A 16,347-nucleotide genomic window follows, 5' to 3' on the forward strand; every position below is an offset into this window, starting at 1 on the left:
CAGTGAAGGGAAGTGACTGCCTAACTTCCCGAGGTCACAGAGCTACTCACAGGGCAAGCAGTGGCGACCTAGGACCATACCTGACACACCGACTCCACCCCGGGTCTAGCGCAGCCTGGACCACCCCCTGAAAATCTCCAGCCCTTGGGAGATGCGAGCACCCCACTCCAAACTCTCCCCAGACTTACTCTTTATGATGTTCTAAGCTGACCCCTGACCTGCCAGCCAACAACAGAGGGTATCCAAGCATCATCTCCCCTCACCCTCACTCCTTCCCATTTCACCCTTTTGTCCCTAGTGCCCACTTCAGGGGCCAGAACAAGGACACATTTCATAGCTGAGTCAACGATCTTTATTGTCATCAGGCAGGGAAGCATGGGGAAGGGACTGAAGCAGGGGGCTGAGGCTGGAGAGGCTGAAGACTGCAGGGCAGATGGGGCAGCTGCCTCCCTGCCTGTTGGGGGGCTGGCCGGGGAAGCTGAGTCCCCAGTGGGTGGTCTGGTGGACCTGCTCGCGGGAGGAGATGACCTTGCCATCCTGGACCTCTTCCACAATGCTACACACCTGACGGGTGGTCACCGCTGCAGGAGAAGCAGGCACTTTAAAGTGGGTAGGGGCCAGGAGACCCTGGCTTGCCCCCTAGCCCTCATGGACAGGAGCCGGCTCTCTCCTTCGTCCTCCCCCAGGTGCTGTGAGTGCCTCCACTGGCACCTCGACATCACACTGCACACACATCCCTCCTGTCCCTGCCACCGCCTCCCTCCCATCCCATCCCTCTGCCGGTGGCCCTGTGTGAGTCTTGCCTCCCCAGATGGGTTATTTGATTCTGACCCAGTGTAATCTGCCAGGGAGGAGCCATGTAGACTCCATGAAATCCGTCTCCATTTTTCTGCAGTCTCCAGGACATAGACTTGCTCCCATCTCCCCCATCAGACTAGGATGGCCAAGACAAAAACGAGGCCCCTGTCTCCTCTGTTAGACTAGGAACCCTGGGGCTAGGATCGTATCTTCTCCATCAGACTGGAATTTGGAGGACAAGGAACCATGTCCCTATTTCCCATCAGGCTAGAGTCCCCAGAGACAGGACTGCTTTTGCTCATCCAAAGGCTGTCAAGAGCAAAGATCATGAGACCATGTTCCTATCTTCCCATCAGATGACAATCTCCAGAGCTGGGACCTGTCTCCTCCATCACACTAGGATCTCCAAGGTAAGGACCAGTTCCCTGCCCCACCCCCATCAGACCAGACAGCATCTCTCTCATTTGATCTTTTCTTGAGTATCAATCCTCAGTGCTAATGGGTCACTTCTCCCACCCCTGCTGAGGGACAGCCATCAACTCCTGGAGCTCCTGGGGACCCAGCCCCAGCAATGTGCAGGTGGGCTGCCTGTCCCATGCACCCAATCCCCAAGGCCTCAGCCACGAAGATGCTTATGTTCTTTCTTGTACTGAGTCAGCCTGAAAGAAAGAAAGAAAGAAAGAAAAAAAAAAAACAGAGAGGAAATTAGATGTGAGTCTGAGAGCCCCACCCCTGCCAAGAGGCCCCCAGCCCTGACCCCAGGCTCCCCCACTCACTGGGCATCCTCGCCCTCCAGCAGGTGGCGGTAGGTGGCGATCTCCTGCTCCAGCCACGTATTCACGTCCAGGAGGATCTCGTATTCCTGGTTCTGCTGCTCCATCTCGCAGCCAAGCTGGGCCAGCTGCTCCTCCACGCTGCTGATCAGCCCCTGGATCTGGGACAGCTGCATGCAGTAGCGGTTCTCTGTCTCCGCCAGGTTGCCCTCCAGGGATGCTTTGTGCAGGAGGGCAGGAAGACCAGGGGTCAGTGAGGGTTGTCAGTGCCCTCTTCTGGGCCCACCCCCATGCACAGGACTGTTCCAACCATGCTGAGCTGGGACTGCAGCTCGATCTCCAAGGCCTGCATGGTGCACCGGAGCTCCAGAATCTCGCTCTTGCCGCTCTGCACCAGCTCGCTGTTGGTAGCCACCTCGCAGTTCAGCTCCTCTGTCTGCAGACAGGACACAGGACAGGGTGGTGTGAGCCTGGATCCCTCTCCCAAGTCAGGTCTCCTCCCAAATCTAACTGTGGAGAGAGTGGTGCCTTCTCACCAGCTTCCCACGTCCCAAAGCCCAGAAACATGCCATTTGAAATGTTAACTTTTTATGGTTAATCCCTGCATGTGGGACGCACAGACCGGAAACTTGAGAACCAGCCAGAACCTGTAGCCTGGCTCTTGGTGCTAGTTCCTGACTTCTTGAGAGAGAGGTGGGGACTCCCAAGGTCTTTACCCTCTGCCTTTATTCTGTGGGGGCTCCCTACCTCCCCACCCACCCACCAGATCCCAGCTTGAGCTCAGCTCCAGGTCTGTTGATGCAGTGGGTGACCCTGTGGTCCATGCAGCTTGCGGAGGAGGCGGCACCTCAAAGACACCTGGCTGTTGGCTTACTGTCAGTGCTAAGGCCCCTGAGCCCCAGCCCCTAAGAGAGACCTCTGGCCTGCAGCAGCCCCTACCTTGCTGAAGAACCAATCCTCGGCATCCTTGCGGTTCTTGTCTGCCATCTCCTCATACTGGTCATGCATCTCGTTCAGGATGCGGCTCAGGTCCACGCCTGGGGCAGCGTCCATCTCCACATTGATCTCACCGCCCACCTGGCCTCACAGGGCGTTCATCTCCTATGGAAAAAGGGGATGTGGATGTGCGCATCTGGACCCATCCTGACCTCTCGCTCCCAAGCCTTCCCCCATGAGGGACCCCACTCCCCACAAGGACCCCTCCTTTGTTCTCCCTCTGCTCTATCTGACCCTCTAAATGATTTTTATCCATCTGCTCAGTATTGCCTCCACCATCAGACTCTATCTCCCCCATTAGACCAAGGGATCTCCAAAATAAAATCTAACTATTAGGCCTATGCCCCCAAAATTTCCCCTCTAATTTCCAAGCTTCTATGTAGACGTTCAGCTTTGAGAGTGCGAAATGGGACAAGAAGGAGACTTCCTTACTTATCCCCCGCCCTCGTGAGGGAGGCCAGGGCAGGTAGAGGGAGCCTCTGCGGGACCCTGGGAGGTTCCTCGGGTACAGAGAAGCAATGTGGTACAAAGAGGAGTCTGCCCTGCACGCTGGACCCCAAGGATCAGGGCTCTGCAGACAGGGAAGCCCTCTAAGGTGACTAATCCCAGGAGAATACTGAGCGATGATGGTGAATGCCAATCTAAAAAAGAAAGAAAGAGAAAGAGAAAGGAAAGGGAAAGGGAAAGGGAAAGGGAAAGGGAAAGGAAGTCCCCTGCAGCAATTAGTGATAACAGCTTATATTAGTAGCATCTAGTATTGGAAGTAATTCACAAATACATGAGGAAGCCTGTTATTAATTCAGAAGGAGATAACTTATGGGTCTTAGAATGGATTGATCTTACTGCCATCAAGGCAAATAGAAGTACTTTGGGCTTTGGAAGTTAGATGGAAGTTAGAGAGCTTTGAAAGCTATTTTTTAGAATTCTATTAGTTCTCTTTATCTTTCCTGAAATTTGTGGATGCAAAAAGATAGCCGAGTTTCTAAAAAGGTAAAGCTTTACAGAGTTGTTTAATATCAGTGAAATGTGTGTCCTCTTACTGGAGATAAACATTGAGATTTCACATTCAGGAATACAAAATTAATAAATTTTTTTCTACCATTACAGTAATAGGTCTCCAGCAAGGAGAACCCCTAAACCCCTTAAGAATAAATAACCCTAATGTACTCATAGTCCATTTAGAGGTGTTCAACAGAACTCCAAGACTGGGCTCCAGTTCATGTTCTACCTTTATAGTTTTGCCAGGATTGGGTCATTGACAGGTAGGCAAGACATACATCCTTGGCAATAACCCAAAATTGCCCCACCAACATTGGTTCAGCATCATTATCAATGTATGTCTACTATTGTGGGTAATACCATGAAGACGTTTTGCTGGACTCCACTTTAATTATGGCTACTTCCTTAGGTAACAGTGAAGCATCTCAAGATTATTATTTTTTTTTAATTTTAATTAAAAAATTTTCCCCATAGGTTATTGGGGTACAGGTGGTGTTTGGTTACATGACATCTTAAGATACTTTAATTTGCACTCATTTTGTAGAGGTTCCTGAAGCGGTCAGGAAATCTTTGTTTTTAAAGCACTCCAAAGTCATTGACGAACCACCAAAACACAGGTACTATCAGTATAAATATTTGCTCTGTTATCCTTTATCAGCTGGTTGGTCTAGGCCAGGGCAATTCCTACACTAACAGAGGACCTGGGATGGCATACCGAGTCAGCCACTTACGAGGTAAGAAACTTTGGGCAAATTAATTTTTTGAGCCTGATTCTTCATACATGAAATAGTAATACTTGTCTCACAGAACCGTGAGCATCTAATGAGTTATTGTACAATAACCAACCTATCACTAAGTCCTTCACATTGATTATTTCCTTTAATTATCACACCCATCCTATGCGATGGCCTATTATCATCGTTTTATAGACACAAAGTCACACCGCTTTAAGTGGTGATGCCAGGATTCAAACTCCGATCTTTCTGATGCCAGTGCCCAGTTCTTAATCCCTCTAACAACCCGTGACACTTTTCCACGGTTAGGTTCAAGTGCCCACCATACAGCCTGACACGTTAGGAGATACTCAACCTTTAAAACTTTATAATTTGCATGTGTGATTATAACGGGTACGTCCCAGAGTTTGATCTCTTCTCTGTGCAGGGGCGAAACTCCACCCCAGCCAAGAACTACACTGTCCTCGCGCGGGGCCCTCGGCGCTCCAGGAGGCGCCCAGTCTCGGTTTATTGTGAGCTTACAGTACAGTTCGCTAGGTCCCGGCCGGTGACGGCGGCGAGGCGGCTGCGTCACCTGTCGCAAACCTCCGCCCTAAGGCGTTCCCGCCGGGCCTCGCGCGGCGTCCCTAGCAACGCGCGCGCAGTCTCCCGGCCCCGCCCAAGCGGGCGGCACTGAGCCTACGCTGGGCCACAACCGCCAGTCAGGTCTCTCCCCTTCCCCTCCCTCCCCCCCCTCCTCCTCTGCAGCCTAGAGCGAGACACCAACATGGAGCCCGAGGATCAGCCATGGCAGGGCGAGCTGGAGGAGGAGGAGGAGGAGGCTGCAGAGGCAGCGGCGGCGAACTTGGACGACGTAGTGGTCGTGGAGGAGGTGGAGGAAGAGGCGGGGCGGGAGTTGGACTCCGAATCTCACTACGGGCACCAGCATCTGGAAAGTACAGACGACGAGGAGGACGAGGAGGCCAAGGCCTGGCTGCAGGCGCACCCCGGCAGGATTTTGCCTCCGCCGTCGCCCCCGCAGCACCGCTACTCGGAGGGCGAGCGGACCTCCCTGGAGAAGGTGAGGCGGGCCAGGGAGGGGTGTGGAGCCGCGGCGAGTTTAGGGTGGAAGCTGGGCACCGAGTGCTCCGCCCGCCCGCAGGTCACGCCACCTGACGGAGAAAACGCGCGCGGCTGAGGCTAATAGGCTGCCCCGACTCCAGCCTCGGTGCCGGCCGGCTGCTCCGCGTCTCCCAGGCTTTGTGGCAAAGACTTCTCGTTTCCTACCCCTCGGTGGGTCCTGGGCCTTTTGAACTCCCGTAGACGTTCAGGGGAGGCTGCATTCCCCGTGAGTGGGGGTGAGAAACGCTGAGAGAGGACCACGGGTGTGTCGAGCCCTGAAGGAGGGAAAAGGCGGTGTAGGACCGGAGCGAGTGGTTGCCTGGGGAGCATCTTGTTGGGGAGACAGTGAGCAGATGAGCTTGACTGAATTGCAGGACTCCCCTGAGGGAGTAATGTGGATAATGTACACCGCGCGATCATTTAGTCTGGAGAGGCTCCGCGCGGGTTTTCCTCCCCTGGACTATCATTTGTAGCAATAAAGGGGTTCCCCAGCCGATAGGAGAGGCTTCGAATGCAGGAGGCTTGTGATGCGGCTCCAAGCAGTCTGGAAAACTACAAAGCACAGATAATACGCAATGGAGAAAGCCGATTTCATGGTAGGCCCCCGAAGATCATTTTGAAAATAACTCTCCATTTAATTTGCTGCTCTTACCCCCCCCTTTTTTTAACTTACTGCTTTTCGAGGAGCAAGACAGTTCACTACAGTAGCCACTGGCTACGTGTGGCTTTTTACATCTTAAAGAGAAAACTATTACAGTTTTGAATAAGACTTAAAAATAAATGAAAAATTCCATGCGTCTGTTCTTACCGCTTTTCAAGTGCTCAGCAGCCACACTAGGCTAGTGGTTACCATATTGGACAGAGCAGATAATGGAACAGTTCCATCATCACAGACAGTGAAGGTGGAGAGTTTTGTCACTAATGAGCAGTAGTTGTTGTTTTGTCTGGTGAATATTCCAGGGGGTACTTAATTCATTGAACATGTATTATTAGAATTCACCATGTGCCACACATTGTGCTGGGTGCTAAAGAAAGCTTGGTGAACCCAAACATTTTTGGTCTCTGCCTTCCTCGTGTTCATGGTCTAGACAGAGGCAGACAGATTTCAGATGATCACATAAATAAAAGTGAAACTAATATGTGCTAATATTCTATGAAAGCATAAAGTAAGATCATCTGGCCTTGTCAGTGAAGCTGGGAAAGCCTTCTTGAGGAGGTTATGATAGAGCTGACATCTGAAGACAGTTTAAGGTTAATCAGGCAAAGGGGAGGGAAAGAGCCGTCTAGCTGAGGGAAAAACACATGAAAAGGTACTGTTGATGAGAGAGAGCATGGCATTTTCCAGGACCCAGAAGCCAATGTGGTTTGAGCACAGACTGCAAGGCTTTGTGTGCTATGCCAAGGATTTAGGGGCTTTATCTCTAGAGCTTTGGGGAGTTGAAGAAAATATTTGAAACGAGGGCATGTATGCTAAGTTAGGTGTTTCAGAAAGATCAGGTGTATAGCAGAGTGTGGAACAGCTGTGATAGCAAGATGGGATGGGGAGCAGTAGTCATAGGTCAAGGGCATAAATTAGGAGACCATTGCAGCATTGCCAGGCAAAAGATGATGAAATTTTGGAATAGGGAAGTGTTGGTGGATACAGGGAAAAGTGGACTGATTTGAGAGATATTTAAGAGGCAAAATCATCATACTTAATAACGGATGGGATGTGAAAGGTGAAGTAGCCAGGTGTTAGGTTATTGTTTGAATGGTTGTGCCAATATTAAGATACGGCCAGATTTATGGTGGAGGTGGTGGCTGTGAGTGGGTGGTGGAATTGGTTGGGTGAATCTTAGGATTATGAGTTTGGTTTTGAAGATTGAAGGAGAAGGCTGGGCTAGAGATTTCAAGTTGTAAGTCATCTACATAGAGACCATAATTAAAGCCACACTTGTTGACTAGGTCTCCTAACTTTTATTTTGTCCTGTGACTTCTTGCTTGAATAACTATTAATATTCAAACTTTATCTTGAAGCCTAGAGGAGGAGTTTTTTAAACAAAATTTTAATTTAATTTAATTTTAGATTTGGGGGTACCTACGCATGTAATTAACATGGATATATTGCGTAATGGTGAGGTTTGGGCTTCTAGTGAACCTCTCACCCAAATAATGTATCTTTGTACCTGATAGTATAACATTGTACTTGATAGGTAATTTTTCAACCGTTCTCTCCTCCTTCTGGAGCCCCCGGTATCTGTTTATTTCCATCTTTATGTCTGTGTGTACTTATTGCACTCATTTATCTTTATGTCTCTGTATACCCATTGTACCCACTTGTCTTATCAGTGAGAGCATGTGGTATTTGATTTTCTGTTTCTGAATTGTTTCACTTGATAAATAGCCTCCAGCCTCCATCCATGTTGCTGCAAAGGACAGGATTTCATTCTGTTTATAGCTGCATAATATTCCACGATGTATATTAATACATACTACATTTTCTTTACCCATTCAGTTGTTGATGGACACTTAGGTTGATTTCATGACTTTGCTATTGTGAACGGTGCTGTGATAAACATATGAGCACAGACTTTTTTCTTTTTTTTTAATAGAGTCTAGCTGGTCTAGAACACCTGGGCTCAAGTGACACTCTGCCTTGGCTTCCCAAAGTGCTGGGACTACAGGTGTGAGCCAGTGTGCCTGGCTCAGATGTCTTTTGGATGAAATGATTTATTTTCCTTTGACTAGATAACCAGTAGTAGGATTGCTGGGTCAAATGGTAGTTGTGGTTTGAGTTCTTCAAGAAATCTCCATACTGCTTTCCATAGGAGTTGAACAACACATTCCCAACAACAGTGTATACATGTTCCCTTTTCTTCTCATCCTTGACAACATCTATTTTTTGACTTTTTAATAATAGCCATTCTGACTGGTATGAGATGGTATCTCATTGTGATTTTAATTCGCATTTCTCTGGTGCTTAGTGATGTTGAGCATTTTTTCATGTTTTTTGGCCACTCGTATGTCTTCTTTTGAGAAGTGTCCAATCTTTTGCGTGCTTTTTAGTGGGGTTATTTGTTTTTTTTTCCTGTTGATTTGTTTGAGTTCCTTATAGATGCTGGATATTAGACCTTTGTCAGATGCATAGTTTGCAGATATTTTCTTCCATCCTGTAGGTTGTCTGTTTACTCTGTTGGTAGTTTATTTTGCTGTGCAGGAGCTCTTCTAGTTTAATTAAGTTCCATTTGTCTGTTTTTATTTTTGTTGCATTTGCTTTTGAGGTCTTAATCATAAACTTTTTTCCTAAGAATTCTTTAGGATTGTTATAGTTTCGGGCCTTATATTGAAGTCTTTAATCCATCTTGAGTTAATCTTTGCTTATGGTGAGAGGTAGGGACCCAGAGGAGGAATTTTTAAGCTAACCCTCTTTTACTACAGCCAATGTGGGAAAATTATTATCCTGTTTAATAATGAACTCTCTTTTTTCCCCCACGGAGATGAAGTCTTGCTCTGTCGCCCAGGCTGGAGTGCAGTGTCACGATCTTGGTTCACTGCAACCTCTGCCTCCTGGGTTCAAGCAATTCTCCTGCCTCAGCCTCCCGAGTAGCTGGGATTACAGGCATCCACCACCACGCCTGGCTAATTTTTGTATTTTTAGTAGAGATGGGGTTTCACCATGTTGGCCAGGCTGGTCTCGAACTCCTGACCTGTGATCTGCCTGCCTCAGCCTCCCAAAGTATTGGGATTAGAGGCATGAGCCACCGCGCCCGGCCTCTAATAGTGAACTATCTATGGGTAATAGAAAATCTTACTTCTGAGAGCCTGGAGTATTTTTTTCCTCCCCACGGTTTTTTCTTTCCCCTGAGAGAAATTAGATATTTTCTTATGTACCTGAGAGAATATATGATAATATATAGAATATATAGATGATTTTCTGTATTAAAGGTAGATTTACGATGATACAATGAGTATTCAGATAATTTTTCCTTTAGTTCACTGGCATATTGAAACTTACTGGCATGGGTTGGAAAGTGTTTAAGGAGAAAATGCTTAGTATGTTTCTTGCTAGAAATTTATGAGCTGTGAAATTCTTAGATGTGTCATATAACATCTAATGCTGCATATTTAGAGGATGAGATCAAATAATAGGAAACATTAATTTCATCCAGTTTACTCTCAAGTTAAATGAAAAAATTGTGTTATTCAATTTACTCTCATATCTCACTAGATAATAAGGGAGTTATAGTGGTGTTATATAAGGCAGTGATTAAGTTTGTAGTCCTATTACTAAGGCTGAGTTAAGCTATGATACTGTTTAAATTTGAAGCAAAATATGGCCAGTCTTATAACTGAGTCTTTTTAAGAGGGAAGTGAGTGATTCAGAGCCTTATGTTGTTTTTATGCTGGTCCTACAGACCATTCAGACACTTCTTGTAATTCCTTAACCTGAATTTCTGAGTTGTGCTGGGGAAGATAATTCAGTTCTCTGGGTTGGCATCACTAGAAATTCTTGGTCTCCAACTTTTAATTGGGTCATCAACAGTGCTTGGAAATCTTTTTTTTTTTTTTTTTTTTTTTTTAGATGGAGTCTCTCGCTTTTGTCACCAGGCTGGAGTGGCAGTGGCGCGATCTTGGCTAACTGCAACCTCTGCCTCCTGGGTTCCAGTGATTCTCCTGCCTCAGCCTTCCCAGTAGCTGGGACTACAGATGCGCGCCACCGTGCCTAGCTAATTTTTGTATTTTTAGTAGAGATGGGGTTTCACCATGTTGGCCAGGATGGTCTTGATCTCTTGACCTCAAGGTTATCCACCCGCCTTGGCCTCCCAAAGTGCTGGCATTACAGATGTGATGAGCCACTGCGCCCGGCTCAACAGTGCTTGGAAATCTTTAGTTTCCTCTCTGTCATCTTCTTTCCCCATCTTCCCTCTTAACCTCTGTCTCCCACCCAGAGTTCAACATCCCCCCATAAGCAGGTTACAGTTTCAAAGGAGAGAACACAGGCTGAACCTCTCCCGTTTCTGCTCCCCATCTCCAAATTTATCTACAGTGCACAATTTATTTTTTTAACCTATTCATATACATTTTATTCTTAATATTAATCCTAGGGTAAAAACTATTTAGTCGTAGTGTGCTTTTCTCTTGAGGAACTGCTAGATTTTATTTGCAGATATTTGATAATGGTTTTAAATGTTTTTCTGTTTGTTTTTTGTTTTCTTGGCCAGTATTTATCAAACTTGACATCAATATTATGCCATTTTCATGAAAGGTACTTGGATGATTTTTGTTTTTCTGGAACAGTGTAAGTACAAAGGAATTTTTCTTTCTTGTATGTTTGAAAGATATCACCATTTAAACTATCTCTGGATTCCTTTCAGGGTTGTAGTCTATATATGTTCTCCTTTTTTGGGTTAATTTTGATAATTTTCCTAGGAAATCATTCTTTTCAGTAAGGGTTTCTAGTTAATTTTAATGGAGTGCTACACAGTGTTCTTTATTTTTTCATTTGCCTCTGTGGTTATTTTCACTTCTCATTCCCAATTTTGTGTAATTATGCTTTATTTTTCTCCTGATTTGACTAGGTAGGGGTTTATTTAATTTATTTTTCATTCAAGGACACAGCTCTTAAGTTTAATTCTGTTGCTGTTTATTTTTTAATTAAAAAATTATTAATTTTAATAAAAAGTTCAGTTTTCATCTTTTACTGTTTCCTTAGGTTTACTTTGATGTGTGTGTGTTTGTGTGTATTTCCTTGTGTTGAGTGCTTAATTGACTTACTTAAAAACATTTTAATCGCTTTTTTGAGGTATCTTTCACATACTGTACAATTCACCTTTAATTTAAAGTGCACAATTCAGTCGTTTTCAGTATATTCATAGATATGTGCCATCATGATCACGGTCAGTTTTAGAACATTTTATCACTTCTAAAAGAAACCCCATACACTTTAGCTAATATCCCTTGTCTTCCATTCCCCATATGCAACTATTAATCTACCTTCTGTCTATAGATTTACCTATTTTGGGCATTTCATATAAATGGAATGATATGTTTTTTTTTTTGTGACTGGGCTTCTTTCACTTAGCTTAATGGTTTCAGGATTCACCTATGATGTGGCATGTATCAGTACTTCATTACTTTATATGGCCGAATAATATTTTATTATATGGATATGTGATATTTTGTATATCCATTCATCAGTTGATGGACATTTTTTTTTCCTACTTTTTGGCTGTTATGTATAATGCTACCATAGACATTCTTATATAAGTGTATGTGTGGACATATAGATTCATTTCTCTTGGATGTATATCTAGGAGTAGAATTTTTGCGACATATGGAATTTTGTTAACTTTTTAAGGACGTGCCAGATTGTTTTCCAAAGTGGCATTCCTATTAGCAGTGTATGAGAGTTCCAGTTTCTCCACATCCTTATCAGCACTTGTTATTACCTGACTTTGTTGTAGTTTTGATTTGCATTTCCCTTATGGTTCATGCATCTGTTCATGTGCTTCTTGGCCATTTGTGTGTCTTCTTTGGAGAAATATCTATTCAGGTCTTTTGCCCATTCTTTAATTGGGTTATTTGTCTATTTACTATTGGATTGTAAGAATTCTTTATATATATTCTTTATGTATATGCATATTACATATATAATCCCTTATCAATCAAGGGATTGACAAGATACAGTCCCTTAGACAAATGTGAGGTCATGAGGACCTACTTTGTTTTCTTTGAGATTTTATAGTATTGCTATTACTTGTAGGTCTTTGATCCATTTTGAATTAATTTTTGTATATGATGTGAAGAAAGGGTTCAAACTTTATTCTTTTGTATGTGACTATCCAGCACTGTTTTTTTAAATTTTATTGATTTGTGTAAATTTATAGAGTTCAAGTATAATTTTGTTACATTGATATATTGCATAGTGGTGAAGTCAGGGCTTTTAGTGTATCCATCAGTGGAGTAGCCTACGTTGTACTCATTAAGTAATTTCTCTTCATCCACCCCACTCTCACACTCCCCACCCTTCCAAGATTCCACTCTCTGTCATTCCATACTCTGCTTCCACATGTACATGTTATTTAGCTCCCACTTGGAAGAATAGGCAGTTTGTCTTTCTGCAGCACCATTTGTTAAAGAGGCTATTCTTTTCCCCATTGATTGGTCTTAGTACCCTTGTAGAAAATCAGTTAGCCATAGATATATGGGTTTATTTCTGGATTCCCAATTCTATTTCATTGATCTGTATGCCCACCTTATGCCAGGAGACACCTTTTTTTTTTTTTTTTCTAAGATAGGTGTCTCTTTGTTGCCCAGGCTGGAGTGCATGCAGTGGTGCAATCTCGGCTCACTGCAACCTCCACCTCCTGGGCTCAAGTGGACCTCCTATCTCAGCCTACCATGTAGCTGGAACTACAGGCACATGCCACCATGCCTGGCTAATTTTTGTAGGTTTTGTAGGGATGGAATCTCACCATGTTGCCCAGGCTGGTCTCAAACTCTTGGGCTAAAGCCATCTGCCCACCTCGGCCTTTCAATGTGCTGGGATTACAGGCGTGAGCCACCATGCCTGACTAGGAGACACTCTTTTGATTAATATTGCTTTATAGTAAGTTTTGAAATGGGGGAGTTCTCCAACTTTGCTTTCCTTTTTCAAGATATTTTAGCCATTCTGGAGCCCCTTGCAATTCCATGTGAATTTTAGATTAGCTTGTCAGTTTCTACAAAGAAGCCAGCTAGTATTTTGATAGAGATTGTGATGAATCTGTAGATCAATTTGGGAGTATGGTCATCTCGATATTAAATCATCTCGTCCTTTTTTTTTTTTGAGATGGAGTCTTGCCCAGGCTGGAGTGCAGTGGTGCAATCTCAGCTCACTGAAACCTCTGCCTCCTGGGTTCAAGCAGTTCTCCTGTCTCAGCCTCCAGTAGCTGGGATTATAGGTGCACACCACTACGCCTGGCTTATTTTTGTATCTTTAGTAGAGACAGGGTTTCACCATGTTGGCCAGGCTGGTCTCGAACTCCTGACCTCAAGTGATCCACCTGCCTTGGCCTCTCAAAGTGCTGGGATTGCAGGCTTGAGCCACCGTGCCTGGCCTAATCATCTGGTTCATGAACATGGGATATCCTTTCATTTATAGTCGTGTCAATTGATGAGGATACATTCTGAGAAATGTTTCATTACACTATTTCATTGTTGTGCAAACATCATATAGTGTACGTACACAAACCTAGATGGCATAGCCTACTACACACCTAGGCTATATAGTCTGTTTGCTCCTAGGCTACAAACCTGTACAGCGTGTTGCAATACTGAATACTGTAGGCAGTTGTAACACCGTGGTAAGTATTTGTGTTAGATACATTTGTGTATCTAACACAAATACTTAGAAAAGGTATAGTAAAAATATGGTATTTTACATGTATATATATTTTATTTTTATTTTTTTATTTTTATTTTTTTGAGACAAGAGTCTCGCTCTGTCGCCCAGGCTGGAGTGCAGTGACAAAATCTCCTCTCACTGCAACCACCGCTTCCCAGGCTCAAGTGATTCTCATGTCTCAGCCTCCTGAGTAGCTGGAATTACAGGTGTGTGCCATCACGCCTGGCTAATTTTTGTATTTTTAGTAGAGATGGAGTTTTGTCATGTTGCCTAGGCTGGTCCCAAACTCCTGACTCAAGTGATCTGCCCACCTTGGCCTCCCAAAGTGCTGGGATTAGAGGCTTGAGCCACCATGCTGGGCCAGTATTATAATCTTATAGGACCACCATTATGTATGTGGTCTGTAATTGGTGGAAATGTTCTTATGTGGCATACAACTGTAATTAGATCTTCTTTAAATTTCAATAATGTTTTATAATTTTCAGAATTGCACTTTTTTTCTTAAATTCTTCAAAGTATTTTATTGTTTTTAATGGTGTTGTAAGTGGAATTATTTTTCTTAATTGAATGTTTGGGTTATTCATTGTAAATGTTTAAAAATACTTGATTTTTATATATATTAATACTGTTTCTGAATCTCTTCTGAACTTGTTTATTCATCCTAATAGATTATTTGTGGGTTCTCTATGATTTTCTTGTAAAGATCATGTCAAGGGCAAATATATATAGCTTTATTTTTTCTTTCCAATCTGGATGCTATTTATTTCTTTATTTCTTTATTTATGGCTAATTGCCCTGGCTAGAACCTTTAGTAAAATATTGAATAGGAGGCGTAAGAGTGTATATGCTTTTTTATTCCTGATCTTAGGGCAGGGGTGTCCAATCTTTTGGCTTCCCTGGGCTACATTGGAAGAATTGTCTTGGGCCACACATGAAATACACTAACAATAGCTGATGAGCTAAAAAAAAAATTGCAAAAATATACTATTTTAAGAAGGTTTACGAATTTGTGTTGGGCCACATTCGTGGTTCTGGGTTGTGGGTTGTACAAGCTTGTCTTAGGGAGAAAGCATCCAGTCTTTTACCCCCGAGTATGATGTTAGTTGTGGGTTTTTAATAGATGCGCTTATCATATTGATGAAGTTTCTATCCCTAATTTCTTAAGTGTTTTTAATAATAATTTTGTCAAATTATTAATCGATGTATTACATTAATTTATATTAGGTTATTAAACCAGCCTTGTGAAAATAACTCACTTTGTCACAGTGTATAAACATCTTATGTGTTGCCTGTCATAGAAATACACACACACACACACACACACACACACACGCTTGTATTTTGTTTAGAGTTATTCCATCTATATTTGTAAGATATATTGGTCTGTAGTTTTCTTTTGATGCTTTTGTCTGGTTTGGTATCAGGGTAATATTGACCTCATAAAGTGAATTGAAAGTTTCCTATTGTTTTTGGAAGAGTTTGTGAAGGACTGGCATTAATTCTTTGAAAGTTTGATAGGTTACATCAAATGGGTCTGGGCTCTTTTTTGTTGCAGGATGGGGTATAGTATCTTAATTACTAAATCGCTCTTTTTTCTTGTTATGGGTCTATTCAGATTGTCCATTCTTTCTTAAGTCAGTTTCAGTAATGTGTGATTTTTCTGGGCATCTGTGCATCTCTTCTAAGTTATCAAATTTGTTGATATACAGTTTAAAAATAGTATTCTCTTATAATGCTTTGTATTTCTGTAAAGTTGGCAGTGAAGTCCCCTTTTTTATTTTTATTTTTTTTATTTTTATTTTTTTTTTTTTGAGACGGAGTCTCACTCTGTCGCCCAGGCTGGAGTGCAGTGGCGCAATCTCGGCTCACTGCAAGCTCCGCCTCCCGGGTTCACGCCAGACCCCCTTTTTTATTTTTTATTTTAGTAATTTGAGTCTCTTTTCTCCTTGGTGAGTCTAGTTAAAGGTTTTAAAATTTTGTTGATATTTCAAGAGACTAACTTTTGGTTTGATTGCTTTTCACTATTCTCTATTTCCATTTGAACCCTTCTGCTTTGCTCAGGTTTAGTTTTCTCTTTTCTAGTTTAAGATGGAAGACTAGAATATTGATCTTTATTCTACTTGTAATATACATGTTTATAACTATAAATTTCCCTCTGAATAGCAGTTTAGTCGCAACTCATAAGTTTTGGTATGTGGTGTTTTATCATTTCAAAATACTTAAAATTCTTTTTCATGATTTTTCTTTGACCTATTGGTTATTTAGGAGTCTGTTACTTACTTTCCACATATTTGTGAGTTTCTCTGATGTTGATTTCTAAATTCATTGTGATTTGAGAATATACCTTATGATTTTAATTATTTTAAACTTTTGAGGTTTTATGGCCTAACAAATGGTCTATCTTAGGGAATGTTCCATTTGTACTTCGAAAAGAATGTATATTAAGCTGCTCTCAGATGGAATGTTCTATGATTCTTATTAGGTCTAGTTGTTTACAGTGTTGTTCACATCTTATATTTCCTTGTTAGTGTTTTGTCTAGATGTTCTGTTCTTTAAAAAAATTAATAGATCTTTTTAGGAA

At 43.0% G+C, this 16,347-nt stretch overlaps 1 protein-coding gene and 1 pseudogene across 7 annotated transcripts in view; one reads left to right on the plus strand and one right to left on the minus strand.

Annotated features, from left to right (window-relative positions):
* Positions 1-304: 304 nt before the first annotated feature.
* LOC129462926 (keratin, type I cytoskeletal 17-like) lies at positions 305-3,416 on the minus strand (annotated as a pseudogene).
* Positions 3,417-5,032: 1,616 nt separating this feature from the next.
* The window catches only part of ALMS1 (ALMS1 centrosome and basal body associated protein), a 234,530-nt gene continuing 223,215 nt past the window's right edge, over positions 5,033-16,347 (plus strand). For 5 of the 7 annotated variants that reach the window (XM_063617469.1, XM_055242943.2, XM_055242948.2 and 2 more), the window contains exon 1: positions 5,035-5,360. In XM_063617469.1, the coding sequence (XP_063473539.1) occupies positions 5,067-5,360 (294 nt within the window). In that variant the 5' untranslated portion in view covers positions 5,035-5,066. Of the gene's footprint in view, positions 5,361-16,347 lie in introns of all 7 variants that reach the window. The other 2 variants (XM_063617472.1, XR_010115578.1) reach the window with 2 other exon arrangements.

This window comes from Symphalangus syndactylus, chromosome 14, assembly GCF_028878055.3.
Source record: "Symphalangus syndactylus isolate Jambi chromosome 14, NHGRI_mSymSyn1-v2.1_pri, whole genome shotgun sequence".
Taxonomy (NCBI): Eukaryota; Metazoa; Chordata; class Mammalia; order Primates; family Hylobatidae; genus Symphalangus; species Symphalangus syndactylus.